This window comes from Dendrobates tinctorius, unplaced genomic scaffold (genome assembly GCF_039654945.1).
Source record: "Dendrobates tinctorius isolate UK_male_01 unplaced genomic scaffold, ASM3965494v1 ptg000196l, whole genome shotgun sequence".
NCBI classification, from domain to species: domain Eukaryota; kingdom Metazoa; phylum Chordata; class Amphibia; order Anura; family Dendrobatidae; genus Dendrobates; species Dendrobates tinctorius.
The window spans coordinates 12,749,297-12,764,942 of record NW_027361863.1 but is presented as its reverse complement, the minus strand read 5'-3'; the positions used below and the strand labels follow the sequence as shown (position 1 = coordinate 12,764,942).

The following is a 15,646-nucleotide window of genomic DNA, read 5'->3' as shown; positions in this document are numbered from 1 at the left end:
AGAGGTAGAACTGACCGGAAGAAGAAGTACATCTGCCCAACTTATGGACCCGACGTCTCGTGATATGACAGATGGTGGGCTGGGAGATGAGACGACTGGGGGAAAAACACGGTTAGTGGATAACTGGAAGGGTTACTCGACAGGCCGGGGTGACTCAGACTCTGTGGGTGACTGTGGCTCTGAGAGAGAAAGAGAGCACAGAATGGAAGGGCTAGAGAAGGAAGTCTCTGAGCTCAGAGGTCACCTGTCAACGTGGCAAAATGTGAACAAGACGCTTAGGGAAGAAGTGGAAGAACATGTCAAATGGGAAAGAGTCCTGAGACAAATGGCCGAGAACAGGGTTGAGGAGCTCAAGAAAGAGGTCTTAGAGCTCAAAGAAACTGTAAGTGGTCTGCTGCTGGAGAAGAAGTTGGACAGTGATGAACAGCGGCGGGTCCGACTGGTGGTGAAACCGAGCTGCCGGTACCAGTCTTGGCAGACGGTCATGAAGAGATGAGATCTCGTGAGGTTGAGGAGCGGAGAACTGAAGAAGACAGTCACCCGGTAGGGGCAACTGTAGTGAGGGAAGTGTCCGTGGTAAAGCCAGGGCCTCCTGGTCTGGAAGGGAGCAAGGCCACGACCTTCGAGTTTGTGATTGATGTACCAGAAGACATGCAAGAAGCCTGTGCTGAGGAAGGTGTGCATGAGGCTTTCAAAGAGGCGGTCAAAGCATGTAAGGTGCACTGGGCGCCTGAGACTCAGCAGTTGGTGATAATGTCAGCCAGGGAAGACACAGCAAAGCGGGTGGCTGTCCTGAAAAACATGCATCTGCAGTGTCTCCAGGTGAAACAGTTGGTTAGGCTGGGTAATATGAAAGCTGCTCGATGCCTAGAGTTAGCAAGAGAGGCTATGGATCGGTTGGGTTTGCGGAAAGAGGTAGTTCCAGTTCCCAAAGGTCTGATTGAGAGAGTCATTGGAAGATTCGGGTAGGTAATGCAAGACCTTGTGAATATCTCCGGTGTGGTGAGGGTGAGGATCCCTCCTGATGATGAAGACCAGGTATCTAGTGAAGAGGGTAGGATTCCCATCATGGTGGTTGGCTCCGTGGAGAGCCTGAGAGACTTTCGAATGCTCGTGGAGTATCGAGTGGGTTACCTGCAAGAAATTGAGCAGTTGAGGCTGGACCGCCGACGAATTAATAAAGAAGTACGGAATACCAGGTGGCGGCCGCCTGCAACCCAAGATGTAAGAACCCGAAGGGTTACACCAAAAAGTGACAGGGCAGTTGGCTGAAGAATGTCAGCAAGTGGTAGTTCGACTGTCAGGATGACGTTGAGAGACCGTAGTTCCTGTGAGACCCTGAATGAGTCAGACTCAGGCCAGACAGTAGGCCTGATTAAGACTGAAGGCCGTACCAACCGGGGGAGATGGTCGGGGAACGGAACAAACAGGGAGAGGAACGTGGTGACCAAACAGTGTCTGATGACGCAGACAGACTGTAACTGGAGGGCCAAAGATCAGGGCCGGTACTCTGACCGCTGGGGGAGGGGGAGACCTAACGTAGAGATGAGGCCGTATGATGGACGGAGACAGATCTCTCGATCTGTGGGGCAAGGTGTAATGAGTGCCCGGTCTCGAGATCCTGGTGTAATGTTGTGTGTTCAACCCCACAAGTTTGAACAGAGGGGGGAGGTATGTGGTGTAGTGACCACTGAGTCCACTAGGGGGCGCTGTATGGATGTCCCAGGAGAGTGGATGAATGGCAAGACACTGAATGACCGTTATGTATCTCAAGGTGGGTGGACTTGAGATGGAGATTTATGTGTGTGTTAACCAGCAGTGATACTGCTGAGGTGCTGGTTCAATGGGTCAGGGACTAGTTGCCTACAAACCCACCCAGGGGGTGTGTTTAATAACGCTATTGTAAAGTGTATATGTGTGTGTGAAGGACCTGTGATGAGGTCAAAGTCATGTGACCCAGTGGACGTGGCTATGAACCATATAATGTGGCCAGGGTGAGTCATATTGACTGAAAACAGAGACCTGGTTGGTCCAGTGTGGAAGGTCCCGCTGAGATGGAGCTTCCTGGCTAACAGCCTGTGGAGTGGCTGTAGTGAATGGCTGCACGTGTCTGAGAGTTCCCAGGGGAGGGAATGAATGTCTGCAGTAAGCTGAAGCAGCCATGAGGAGACCCGGACGTGGGTGAGATAAATGAGGCTAAGAGAGCCTGTATGCTGGACATTGTACAACCTGTGTGAACACAGGGTTTACAGAGTGAAGCTATAATGGACGCTGTGCTGTTTATATGCTGAATCTATGGAGCTTATGATATTGCTTTGGTTTATGATGATGAATAAACCTCATGGACTATACTGCTTCATGAAAACCCGTGCTGTATCTGGTTTTGTGGCGGCTAAGCGAGAATCCCCTATCAGAATGACAGCGCTGCCTCACACGGTGTAATGAAATAATGAGCGTGCATTACACCAGACACATCACTCATTCATTGTACCCTGAGGAGCCAGAGCCGTCTACAAGGAACGTCAAACTAAAGCGAGATGGACGTGTCGTTCTATTATTAACGTGAGTCCGCTGTTTGCTGCACATTAAATAACATTTATCAGAAAAACTTAGAATTTATGGGTCCCAAAAACTATTGGAGGTGACTCTACAGTCTAATTATCCAACAGTTCGACCTTAGCAAGAGGGAGTTCGAGGTATGGCTTGTTATTCATAATTCGGTAACACAGCCGGGATGGCACGATCACATAAATTAGAAGCCATGGTTATGTCGAGCGTTCCAAAATTGTGAGCAAAGTGCTGGAAAGGCCGAGAAGCGCAGGAGAGGACGAAGGCACAGGAGATGCTGCAGCTGTTCTCTGTGCAGCAGCATGCACGGCACAGGCAAACTCCCAGGAAAGGGTAGAAATGATGTGTGTGCAATAGCCCTACATCATCTGGAGGAGAAAGAGTTACAAATGGATTTATTTATTTTTCTAAAGTTTTCCTTTAATAACTATCGTTACAACCTTTCCTCTCCTTGTCTTGCATATATATTTTTTTATCCCGAAACCGCCTGACCTCCTGTGCAATCTTCCCATTTTGTTTGTGATTGAAATGGACCCAAGACAAGTCTGTGCATCACGGAGAGGCAATTTCTTATACAGCAGAGGAGGATCTGGCTACCATTTAGCGCTAGACCTATATGTTTTTCACTAGAGGTCCATGGTTACCAACATTTCTAGGGACGTTTAAGCATTGCCCCGCCCCCAACTCTGCTACTGCCCTTCCTGGGCACAAGATAGTTAACAGGGAGGATTTGGAGGGTTGGAATGAGAGAGACATTTCTAGAAGAGAGGGGAAGCACAAGAGAAGTCTTGTAACTGAGTGTGGAAGGAGGTGGTTAGGGTGGAAGAGCAGAGCTTGTGTGGGTTATTCCTGAATTAGGCCGGGGTCAGACTTGCGAGAAACTCGGACGAGTCTCGCACGTTAATAGCCGGCACTGCCGCCGGCACTCGGATTGTCGGATTGGAGCATTCAGCTGAATAGAAATACATGCAGCCGCACACTCCGATCCGAGTGACAGGTATTGACATGCGAGACTCGTCCAAGTTTCTTGCAAGTCTGACCCCGGCCTTAGGGAAAGCCTCCTTTGATCAGAGTCAGAATTTTGTGCTGAGTGATGGGCGATCTTTACAGGGACAGAAAAGGAGTTTATATTAGAGGGAGGAATAAGATGTGTTGTGGTACAGCGTGAAAATGGAACTTTTTTTTTAGAATTTTGTTGCAAAGTTATGACTCTTTACAAATTACTTTTTTGGGGGTCTTTATTCTGTTAAAAAAAAAAGTTGTGTGGCTTCCAAATCCCTGCTTTTCCCCTAATTATTTGCCTGCCTTCAGCTGCACTGATATCAGACCGTACTCTTTGGAGTACAGATGCTGGCAATGAACGAGTCAGCTCCTGCTTATCAGTTAGTGAGACACAGGTGCTGACTCTTTCACTGCAAGCATCTGTACTCCAAATGAGTATATACATTCATTTTTTAGAGAAGTTAAGACAAATCCCTTATTAAAATGATATCCAAAGTTTTATAACTTTATGTACATGCCAAAATTATTTAAAAAAATATATATATAAAATGAAAGTTTACTCATCCTTTAAAGGATAGATGTCGTAGGTGAGGGGCAGTTTTCGGTAGCATTACCTCTTTAGTGATACAGCCATCTTTATTTAAGTCGTACAAGTTAAAGGCCCAGTTGAGTTTGTCGTCTATGCTCCCTCTTAGGATAATAGACAATCCGGCTACAAAATCCTACGGAAGAGAAGTAAATTTTAAAGTGAAAGAAAATAATTAGCAGACAGATTTATCAATTTTATCAGAAGCGGAAGGGGATGGCCAGCGGCTATCAAAGAGGATTGTTAGGCTGGAATCAGACACAACGTATAAAAATAAGGTCCGCATTTTACGCTCAAAAAACGCAGAAATGTTCCCTGAAAAGTGATCCGTATGTCATCCGTTGGCAATGCCAGGATGCGATTTTTACGCATGTAAGCATCCGTATTGCATCCGTATGCCGAGATTTTCTCGCCGGATTGCAAAATGAACATATAATGGAGCCCAATGACAGGTTAAAACCCAAAAGAAAGAATACATCTATACGCATAGAATACATATACTGTATACACTGCGTGCAGAATTATTAGGCAAGTTGTATTTGAGAGGATTCTTTTTATTATTGAACAACAACTGTTCTCAGTCAACCCAAAAGACTCATAAATATCAAAGCTTAATATTTTTGGAAGTTGGAGTGGGGTTTTTTTAGATTTGGCTATCTTAGGAGGATATCTGTTTGTGCAGGTAACTATTACTGTGCAGAATTATTAGTCAACTTAATAAAAACCAAATATATACCCATCTCACGTTTTTGTTTTCACCAGGTAAACCAATATAACAACACAAAATGTAGAAATAAACTTTTCTGACATTCAAAACCAAAAAAAAAAAAAAAGGGACCAACATAGCCAGCTTTCTTTACGATGACACTCACCTTCCTTCCATCCATAGATTCTGTCAGTTGCTTGATCTGTTTACGATCAACATTGCGTGCCGCAGCCACCACAGCCTCCAAGACACTGTTCGGAGAGGTGTACTGTTTTCCCTCCCTGTAGATCTCACATTTTATGAGAGACCACAGGTTCTCTATGGGGTTCAGATCAGGTGAACAAGGGGGCCATGTCATTATTTTTTCTTCTTTTAGACCTTTACTGGGCAGCCACACTGTGGAGTATTTGGATGCATGTGATGGAGCATTGTCCTGCAGGAAAATCATGTTTTTCTTGAACGATACTGACTTCTTCCTGTACCACTGCTTGAAGAAGGTGTCTTCCAGAAACTGGCAGTAGGTCTGGGAGTTGAGCTTCACTCCATCCTCAACCCGAAAAGGTCCCACAAGTTCATCTTTGATGATACCAGCCCATACCAGTGCTGGCGTCTGAGTCGGAGTGGAGCTCTCTGGCCTTTACTGATCCAGCCTCGGGCCCATCCATCTGGCCCATCAAGAGTCACTCTCATTTCATCAGTCCATAAAACCTTAGAAAAATCAGTCTTTACATATTTCTTGGCCTAGTCTTGACGTTTTATCTTATGTTTCTTGTTGAAAGGTGGTCATTTTCCAGCCTTCCTTACCTTGGCCATGGCACACCTTGTGCTTTTTGATACTCCAGTAACATTGCAGCTCTGAAATATGGCAAAACTGGTGGCAAATGGCATCTTGGCAACTGTGGGGAAGGTGACTTGACGGACAGTCTTGACTGGAAGTAGGAGGGAACGGTTGGTGCACTATGGACGGAGATTGACAAGGACAGCAGGGTGATAGCTGGGAAAGACAGACAAGAGAGTGCAGTACCTAGAAATGACCACAAGATGGCAGGGGGAGTAGTTCAGGACTCAACAGCAACTTAGGGCTTGAGAAACGCTTAGTCATGGGGGGCGGAGAGATAGGAACCCAGGAGGGGAATTCCCAGTGAGAGAGGGGATAAATAGGACTGCTTGGGGTTCCAGGTAGGTTAGTCTCGGGAGGAGCTCAGCAGAGGAAGACTCAGGACAGAAGACGGAGAACAGTGAAGAGCTCGACCAGGGGACTGACAGGAGAAGACAGTCGGGGGGGGGGCCCTGACACGACGTACTGCAGGTCAGACGAGGCCCCGGGGGTACCGATTGGACGACGACCTCGGGCAGGTGAAGCGCTGGCGGTAGATTGGTCTAGGACAGCCCCAGCGAAAAATCCGTGAGGGACATCATCGTGACTAAAGGAAAGGTAAAAGGTACCCGGGCCTGGAAACGGAGAGCTGTAAAGGAACTGTGGTGCATGGCTATGGTCGTCAGGGGGACGGCCAATAAACCCGGATCTGTTACAACTAAATTCTGGCTCCGTCTCGTCTTTGCATCGTCCGGTCGTGGTAAGCAGTGGACCACCCCCCAATCCGGCCCCTACCACACAAATTCACGCTTGATTTTCCTCAATTCATGGGCAGTTATTTTGAGTCTTTTTTTTTTATCAACACGCTTCTTGTGACCCTGTTGGATATTTGCCATGAAATGCTTGGTGGTTCGGTGATCACGCTTCAAAAGTTTGGCAATTTCAAGACTGCTGCATCCCTCTGCAAGACCTCACAATTTTTGACTTTTCAGAGTCCGTCAAATCTCTCTTCTGACCCATTCTGCCAAAGGAAAGGAAGTTGCCTAATAATTAAGTACACCTTATATAGGGTGTTGATGTCATTAGACCACACCCCTCATTACAGAGATGGCAAATCACCTGATTTACATACATGGCAGTTGGCTTTCAAGCTTATACAGCCTAGAGTAGGACAACATGTATAAAATGGATGATGTGATCAAAATACTCATTTGCCTAATAATTCTGCACACAGTGTGTTTATATATATATATATATATATATATATATATACACACACACATGTCATTGAGACACATATACATTTATATTTCATAGAGTTCTATATAGCAGAATAGCCGCTAAATGAATTGCCGGCTTCTGTAAAATCATTACAGAACCCGCCAAGAAATGACACATGGTTTACATAGAAAAAAACTTAATGAAATGAAATGGTTTACTATATGTCTTTGACTACTAATTAGATTAGGGTATGTGTGTAAAATTTGGGACATGTAAGTGTTAAATTAATGGGTAAATTCCTTGAAAAAAAATTGCGTGGTCTCCAGCAGTAAATTCTTCACCAGAGAGGGAAAGCCAGTGTTAGGGCTGGCAGGGGTCCACCGTGCAGGGGTGGTAAACTGCTGCTTAGTACTGGCGGAAGTATAAAGCGGTATACAAGAGGTCACATGTGGGTTAACGTCACCCAGTGTGAACAGAAGCGAACTCTGTTAAGACACAGAGCCGCGCCACCGCTGAACATAAATGCCAGAGCCTGTTAAAATCACATCACTCGACAATAGGGCGCCCGGTATGCGGTCACAGAACTCAGCCCCAAGGACACAAGGTCTGAGTCCCTCTAGACCTACTGAGCCGCGGCGTCGCACCTGCAGGCGCCGCTATAGCTGCTGACTAAGGTGGAGTGGCGAGCAGAGCCACCGGTGGACACAGATGTAGTCTCAAACTCTGCCTCTACCTGCCTTTCCCCCTGGCTAAAAAAAATCTGCCCCCAGCCACCCCAGAAAAGGCTCATTTATAAGATGCGCCTTTTCTGGCACTTAGCCTCTCTATTCCTATTGCCTTTAGCGGTGGCCCATGGGTTAATAATGGGTTAATGTCACCTTGCTATTGAAAGGTGACATTAAGCCATGTTAATAATGTTAATAAGTTATTATTAATCCTATAGTAGTAAAGGGTTAAAAAAGACATACATTAATGAAAAATTTTTTAATGAACTAATTACACAAAGTTTTTGACAAAATTCATTATGCTGCTAATCCAAAATAATCCCTTGTTCTCCTGTAAAAAAAATAATGTGCATAGGAAGGGACCATTGTTTTGGGGCCTCCCCTGACTCCGGCCTTATTGGTAAATCTGGACAAAAAATGGGCTCTGGCAACAGTATGGCAGCACTGACACGCCGTGCACCAGTGTGTCCATCTTATGACCAGTGCATAGACTCGTCTTCTGGGAGTAAACACTTAAAGGGATTGTCCACTACTTACTACTAATTATTTTAAAAAATGGGCCCATAGTACGAGCCACTGAATCGAGAGCTAGCAGACTGTTTCTTCCAGCTAAGACTTAAGCCTCATTCACACGTCCATTTTTTGCATATGAGCGCTACCTGTGGTTTTAATTGATGGCACTCCTACCTCTGATAGTCTTAGGGGCTGTGGACATGTCCAATTTCTTTTTCTCGGACTGGGTGGCCACAAAAAATATCAGAGACCTTTCCGATTTTGATTGTTGGATCAAAATCAGCAATGCAATTCTATGGGACAGTGAAAGAAATCGGACTGCACTCTTATGACATCTGAGTGCCATCCAATTTTGGAAAAGGTGGAAAAAAAAAGCTTTTTTTTTATTCTCGGCACGTACGAGTAAAAGTGATGCCACTCTGATCAAAGTCTGATCAGAATAATCGGACGTTTTTCTTGGATCTGGAGAAAACGGTAGTGTGACCTGCTGCAGCCAATCAGAGGCAAACAGTAATTTTCTACAGCTGGAATGCCCATTTTAAGGAGTATTGTAACCACTCACCAAATCTATGGACTTTTCGGAGTCATGCATGAGATTATTATGGGGCTCAGTGGGAGTCTGACTTCTGCATAACTTTTATTGATGGGAATACCCCTTTAAATGCAGTCACTGGTCGTCTCCTGGTAGAACGGAGAATCTAATGTGGCCTCTACTCACCTCAAAGCTGACGGAACCGTTGTGATCGGTGTCAAAAGCATTGAATAGAAAATGCGCGTACATGCTGGAATCTGGAACAGAAGAGAACAATAAGTGACACCGAGACCCCCGACACTGGGGGCAGAGATACAGAAGAGTCTCCACTCCGGCTGCGCCAATCATGGACACTCCTGGCTGCCACTCCACAACAGATCCACATGCTGGGAAGACATTCCGGGTATAGGGGGTTTTCCTACAAATAACACTGCTTGCTGTTGGGTGAATGGAAACATACTGACAATATCTTAATCTGATTTATGTCTAACCAACACAGCAGTCTTTGCAAAAGAGAAATCTCTGTCATATGTAGTGGCCTCAGTCCACCCAAGAAGAACCACATCAGCGGGAAGTTTTTTTTGGCTGCACCGTGGACTCGCAATGGCCAGACCCTGTGTCCATACCTTCACACATGGAAGCAACGCTGTGCATGTGTGTTAATGATCAGGTTGGGTTTCCATTGACTGACATCAAGCAGAGATATTGGAAAAGGCGAAAGACTGGAAAGTACAAACCCGCGCTCAAAAGGTGGAAAACTTTTTTATATATATATATATATATATATATATATATATATATACTGTGATTGCACTAGGATCATGCCCCCATGGTAAGGCACGCTCCCTTCATTACATAACTCACCTCCTTGGGGGAAAAACTGGGAGTAAATCTGCTTGAAATTGTCTTCATTGACGATGCCACTCGGACATTCCTGGGGATGAGACAAGAGATCACATCACAGTCTCGGACCGGTCACATCGCCCACAATTCCCAGGATTCACTTGTCACCCCCCCGGCCCCCAGAAACCTGTATACCTGTCTGTTTTCCTAAAAATCTTGACAATTTCATATGTGCCCCATGTATTTCTACATTTTCCTATCGTTCCATGTAATTTATTTAGGGTGGTTTTATTTGAGCACTGTATGGCGATCTTATTTCAACAGGGTAATTCAGTCTAATTCAAGCACTTTATTTGAACGCGGGGGCAGCGGACTTGTGCTTAAATCACCACTCCAGCAGTGAAAAATAACAAAATGCTGGAATGGTGCTTTAATGATACAGAAGATGGAAAAATTAGTGTTTCTATTTTTGCAGATGACATCAAACTACATATAATGCAGTCTATGGAGGATGTTCATAAGTTACAGAAGGACTCGGAAAAACTGCGTGTTTGGGGAGGTAACACTAGGAGAGTCACTTGTAGTGAAGGATCTGGGTGTAATAACCTGAGGGCACCATATGTTCTAGGGGGGTGTAACACTAGGAGAGTCACATATAGAGAAGGATCTGTGTGTAATAACCTGAGGACATCATATGTTTTAGGGTAAGAAAATCTAGTAGTCTCTTGTAGGCTGGAGTCACACTGCCGGTTTTCTCGTGCAATAATCGCACCGCACAGCACGGACTGGCCCGGTACCTCTCCTCAACAAACCACGACAGCGTGATGGATTGCTCTGCAGCTGTCAAGCTCAGGTCAGTAGAGCCGACAGCCAATGTGAGTTTTACGATTCGATTCTCGCACGAGAAATATGGCAGTGTGTCTCTGCCCGTAGAGAAGGATCGGGGAGTAGTAACCTTAGGGCATCATATGTTATAAGGGAGTACAACTAGGAGAGTCACTTGTAGAGAAAGATCTGGGTGTACTAACCTGAGGGCATTATATGTTCTAGGGGGAGTAAAACTAGGAGAGTCACTTGTAGAGAAGGATCTGTGTGTAATAACCTGAGGGCATCATATGTTCTAGGGGGAGTAAAACTAGGAGAGTCACATATAGAGAAGGATCTGGGTGTAATAACCTGAGGGCATTATATGTTCTAGGGGGAGTAAAACTAGGAGAGTCACTTGTAGAGAAGGATCTGTGTGTAATAACCTGAGGGCATCATATGTTCTAGGGGGAGTAAAACTTGGAGAGTCACTTGTAGAGAAGAATATGGGTGTAATAACCTGAGGGGATCATATGTTCTAGGTGGAGTAAAACTGGGAGAGTCACATATAGAGAAGGATCTGGGTGTAATAACCTGAGGGCACCATATGTTCTAGGGGGAGTAACACTAGGAGAGTCACTTGTAGAGAAGGATCTGTGTGTAATAACCTGAGGGCATCACATGTTCTATGGGGAGTAAAACTAGGAGAGTCACATATAGAGAAGGATCTGGGTGTAATAACCTGAGGGCATCATATGTTCTAGGGGGAGTAAAACTAGGAGAGTCACTTGTAGAGAAGGATCTGCGTGTAATAACCTGAGGGCATCATATATTCTAGGGGGAGTAAAACTAGGAGAGTCACATATAGAGAAGGATCTGGGTGTAATAACCTGAGGGCATCATATGTTCTAGCGGGAGTAAAACTAGGAGAGTCACATATAGAGAAGGATCTGGGTGTAATAACCTGAGGGCATCATATGTTCTAGGGGGAGTAAAACTAGGAGAGTCACTTGTAGAGAAGGATCTGCGTGTAATAACCTGAGGGCATCATATGTTCTAGGGGGAGTAAAACTAGGAGAGTCACTTGTAGAGAAGGATCTGGGTGTAATAACCTGAGGGCATCATATGTTCTAGGGGGAGTAAAACTAGGAGAGTCACATATAGAGAAGGATCTGGGTGTAATAACCTGAGGGCACCATATGTTCTAGGGGGAGTAACACTAGGAGAGTCACTTGTAGAGAAGAATCTAGGTGTAATAACCTGAGGGCACCATATGTTCTAGGGGGGAGTAACGCTAGGAGAGTCACTTGTAGAGAAGGATCTGGGTGTAATAACCTGAGGGCATCACATGTTCTAGGGGAAGTAAAACTAGGAGAGTCACATATAGAGAATGATCTGGGTGTAATAACCTGAGGGCATCATATGTTCTAGGGGGAGTAAAACTAGGAGAGTCACTTGTAGAGAAGGATCTGCGTGTAATAACCTGAGGGCATCATATGTTCTAGGGGGAGTAAAACTAGGAGAGTCACATATAGAGAAGGATCTGGGTGTAATAACCTGAGGGCATCATATGTTCTAGGGGGAGTAAAACTAGGAGAGTCACATATAGAGAAGAATCTAGGTGTAATAACCTGAGGGCACCATATGTTCTAGGGGTGAGTAACACTAGGAGAGTCACATATAGAGAAGGATCTGGGTGTAATAACCTGAGGGCATCATATGTTCTAGGGGAGTAACACAAGGAGAGTCACTTGTAGAGAAGGATCTGGGTGTAATAACCTGAGGGCATCATATGTTCTAGGGGAAGTAAAACTAGGAGAGTCACTTGTAGAGAAGGATCTGGGTGTAATAACCTGAGGGCATCATATGTTCTAGGGGGAGTAACACTAGGAAAGTCACTTGTAGAGAAGGATCTGGATGTAATAAACTGAGGGCATCATATGTTCTAGGGGGAGTAAAACTAGGAAAGTCACATATAGAGAAGGATCTGGGTGTAATAACCTGAGGGCACCATATGTTCTAGGGGGAGTAACACTAGGAGAGTCACTTGTAGAGAAGGATCTGGGTGTAATAACCTGAGGGCATCATATGTTCTAGGGGAAGTAAAACTAGGAGAGTCACTTGTAGAGAAGGATCTGGGTGTAATAACCTGAGGGCATCATATGTTCTAGGGGAAGTAAAACTAGGAGAGTCACTTGTAGAGAAGGATCTGGATGTAATAAACTGAGGGCATCATATGTTCTAGGGGGAGTAAAACTAGGAAAGTCACATATAGAGAAGGATCTGGGTGTAATAACCTGAGGGCACCATATGTTCTAGGGGGAGTAACACTAGGAGAGTTACTTGTAGAGAAGGATCTGGGTGTAATAACCTGAGGACATCATATGTTCTAGGGTAAGAAAATCTAGTAGAGTCACTTGTAGGCTGGAGTCACACTGCCGTATTTCTCGTGCAATAATCGCATTGCACAGCACGGACTGGCCCGGTACCTCTCCTCAACAAACCACGACAGCGTGATGGATTGCTCTGCAGCTGTCAAGCTCAGGTCAGTAGAGCCGACAGCCAGTGTGAGTTTTACGATTCGATTCTCGCACGAGAAATATGGCAGTGTGTCTCTGCCCGTAGAGAAGGATCGGGGAGTAGTAACCTGAGGGCATCATATGTTATAAGGGAGTACAACTAGGAGAGTCACTTGTAGAGAAAGATCTGGGTGTAATAACCTGAGGTTATTATATGTTCTAGGGGGAGTAAAACTAGGAGAGTCACTTGTAGAGAAGGATCTGTGTGTAATAACCTGAGGGCATCATATGTTCTAGGGGGAGTAAAACTAGGAGAGTCACATATAGAGAAGGATCTGGGTGTAATAACCTGAGGGCATCATATGTTCTAGGGGGAGTAAAACTAGGAGAGTCACTTGTAGAGAAGGATCTGTGTGTAATAACCTGAGGGCATCATATGTTCTAGGGGGAGTAAAACTTGGAGAGTCACTTGTAGAGAAGAATATGGGTGTAATAACCTGAGGGGATCATATGTTCTAGGGGGAGTAAAACTGGGAGAGTCACATATAGAGAAAGATCTGGGTGTAATAACCTGAGGGCACCATATGTTCTAGGGGGAGTAACACTAGGAGAGTCACTTGTAGAGAAGGATCTGTGTGTAATAACCTGAGGGCATCACATGTTCTATGGGGAGTAAAACTAGGAGAGTCACATATAGAGAAGGATCTGGGTGTAATAACCTGAGGGCATCATATGTTCTAGGGGGAGTAAAACTAGGAGAGTCACTTGTAGAGAAGGATCTGCGTGTAATAACCTGAGGGCATCATATATTCTAGGGGGAGTAAAACTAGGAGAGTCACATATAGAGAAGGATCTGGGTGTAATAACCTGAGGGCATCATATGTTCTAGGGGGAGTAAAACTAGGAGAGTCACTTGTAGAGAAGGATCTGGGTGTAATAACCTGAGGGCATCATATGTTCTAGGGGGAGTAAAACTAGGAGAGTCACATATAGAGAAGGATCTGGGTGTAATAACCTGAGGGCATCATATGTTCTAGGGGGAGTAAAACTAGGAGAGTCACTTGTAGAGAAGGATCTGCGTGTAATAACCTGAGGGCATCATATGTTCTAGGGGGAGTAAAACTAGGAGAGTCACATATAGAGAAGGATCTGGGTGTAATAACCTGAGGGCATCATATGTTCTAGGGGGAGTAAAACTAGGAGAGTCACTTGTAGAGAAGGATCTGGGTGTAATAACCTGAGGGCATCATATGTTCTAGGGGGAGTAAAACTAGGAGAGTCACATATAGAGAAGGATCTGGGTGTAATAACCTGAGGGCACCATATGTTCTAGGGGGAGTAACACTAGGAGAGTCACTTGTAGAGAAGAATCTAGGTGTAATAACCTGGGTGCACCATATGTTCTAGGGGGGAGTAACACTAGGAGAGTCACTTGTAGAGAAGGATCTGGGTGTAATAACCTGAGGGCATCACATGTTCTAGGGGGAGTAAAACTAGGAGAGTCACATATAGAGAAGGATCTGGGTGTAATAACCTGAGGGCATCAAATGTTCTAGGGGGAGTAACACTAGGAGAGTCACTTGTAGAGAAGAATCTAGGTGTAATAACCTGAGGGCACCATATGTTCTAGGGGGGAGTAACACTAGGAGAGTCACATATAGAGAAGGATCTGGGTGTAATAACCTGTGGGCATCATATGTTCTAGGGGGAGTAAAACTAGGAGAGTCACATATAGAGAAGGATCTGGGTGTAATAACCTGAGGGCATCATATGTTCTAGGGGAGTAACACAAGGAGAGTCACTTGTAGAGAAGGATCTGGGTGTAATAACCTGAGGGCATCATATGTTCTAGGGGAAGTAAAACTAGGAGAGTCACTTGTAGAGAAGGATCTGGGTGTAATAACCTGAGGGCATCATATGTTCTAGGGGGAGTAAAACTAGGAAAGTCACTTGTAGAGAAGGATCTGGATGTAATAAACTGAGGGCATCATATGTTCTAGGGGGAGTAAAACTAGGAAAGTCACATATAGAGAAGGATCTGGGTGTAATAACCTGAGGGCACCATATGTTCTAGGGGGAGTAACACTAGGAGAGTCACTTGTAGAGAAGGATCTGGGTGTAATAACCTGAGGGCATCATATGTTCTAGGGGAAGTAAAACTAGGAAAGTCACTTGTAGAGAAGGATCTGGGTGTAATAACCTGAGGGCACCATATGTTCTAGGGGGAGTAACACTAGGAAAGTCACTTGTAGAGAAGGATCTGGGTGTAATAACCTGAGGGCATCATATGTTCTAAGGGAAGTAAAACTAGGAGAGTCACTTGTAGAGAAGGATCTGGATGTAATAACCTGAGGGCATCATATGTTCTAGGGGAAGTAAAACTAGGAGAGTCACTTGTAGAGAAGGATCTGGGTGTAATAACCTGAGGGCATCATATGTTCTAGGGGAAGTAAAACTAGGAGAGTCACTTGTAGAGAAGGATCTGGATGTAATAAACTGAGGGCATCATATGTTCTAGGGGGAGTAAAACTAGGAAAGTCACATATAGAGAAGGATCTGGGTGTAATAACCTGAGGGCATCATATGTTCTAGGGGAAGTAAAACTAGGAGAGTCACTTGTAGAGAAGGATCTGGATGTAATAACCTGAGGGCATCATATGTTCTAGGGGAAGTAAAACTAGGAGAGTCACTTGTAGAGAAGGATCTGGATGTAATAAACTGAGGGCATCATATGTTCTAGGGGGAGTAAAACTAGGAAAGTCACATATAGAGAAGGATCTGGGTGTAATAACCTGAGGGCACCATATGTT

The 15,646-nt window shown here is 44.9% G+C and overlaps 1 protein-coding gene across 5 annotated transcripts in view; it reads right to left on the bottom strand.

Annotated features, from left to right (window-relative positions):
• KCNIP2 (potassium voltage-gated channel interacting protein 2) overlaps window positions 1-15,646 on the bottom strand; it is a 603,893-nt gene that overhangs the window by 22,500 nt on the left and 565,747 nt on the right. For all 5 annotated transcript variants that reach the window (XM_073552890.1, XM_073552892.1, XM_073552891.1 and 2 more), the window contains 3 exons: window positions 9,535-9,604; window positions 8,857-8,927; window positions 4,185-4,292 (listed from right to left, as the gene is read on the bottom strand). In XM_073552890.1, the coding sequence (XP_073408991.1) occupies window positions 4,185-4,292; window positions 8,857-8,927; window positions 9,535-9,604 (249 nt within the window). The remainder of the gene's footprint in view (window positions 1-4,184; window positions 4,293-8,856; window positions 8,928-9,534; window positions 9,605-15,646) is intronic.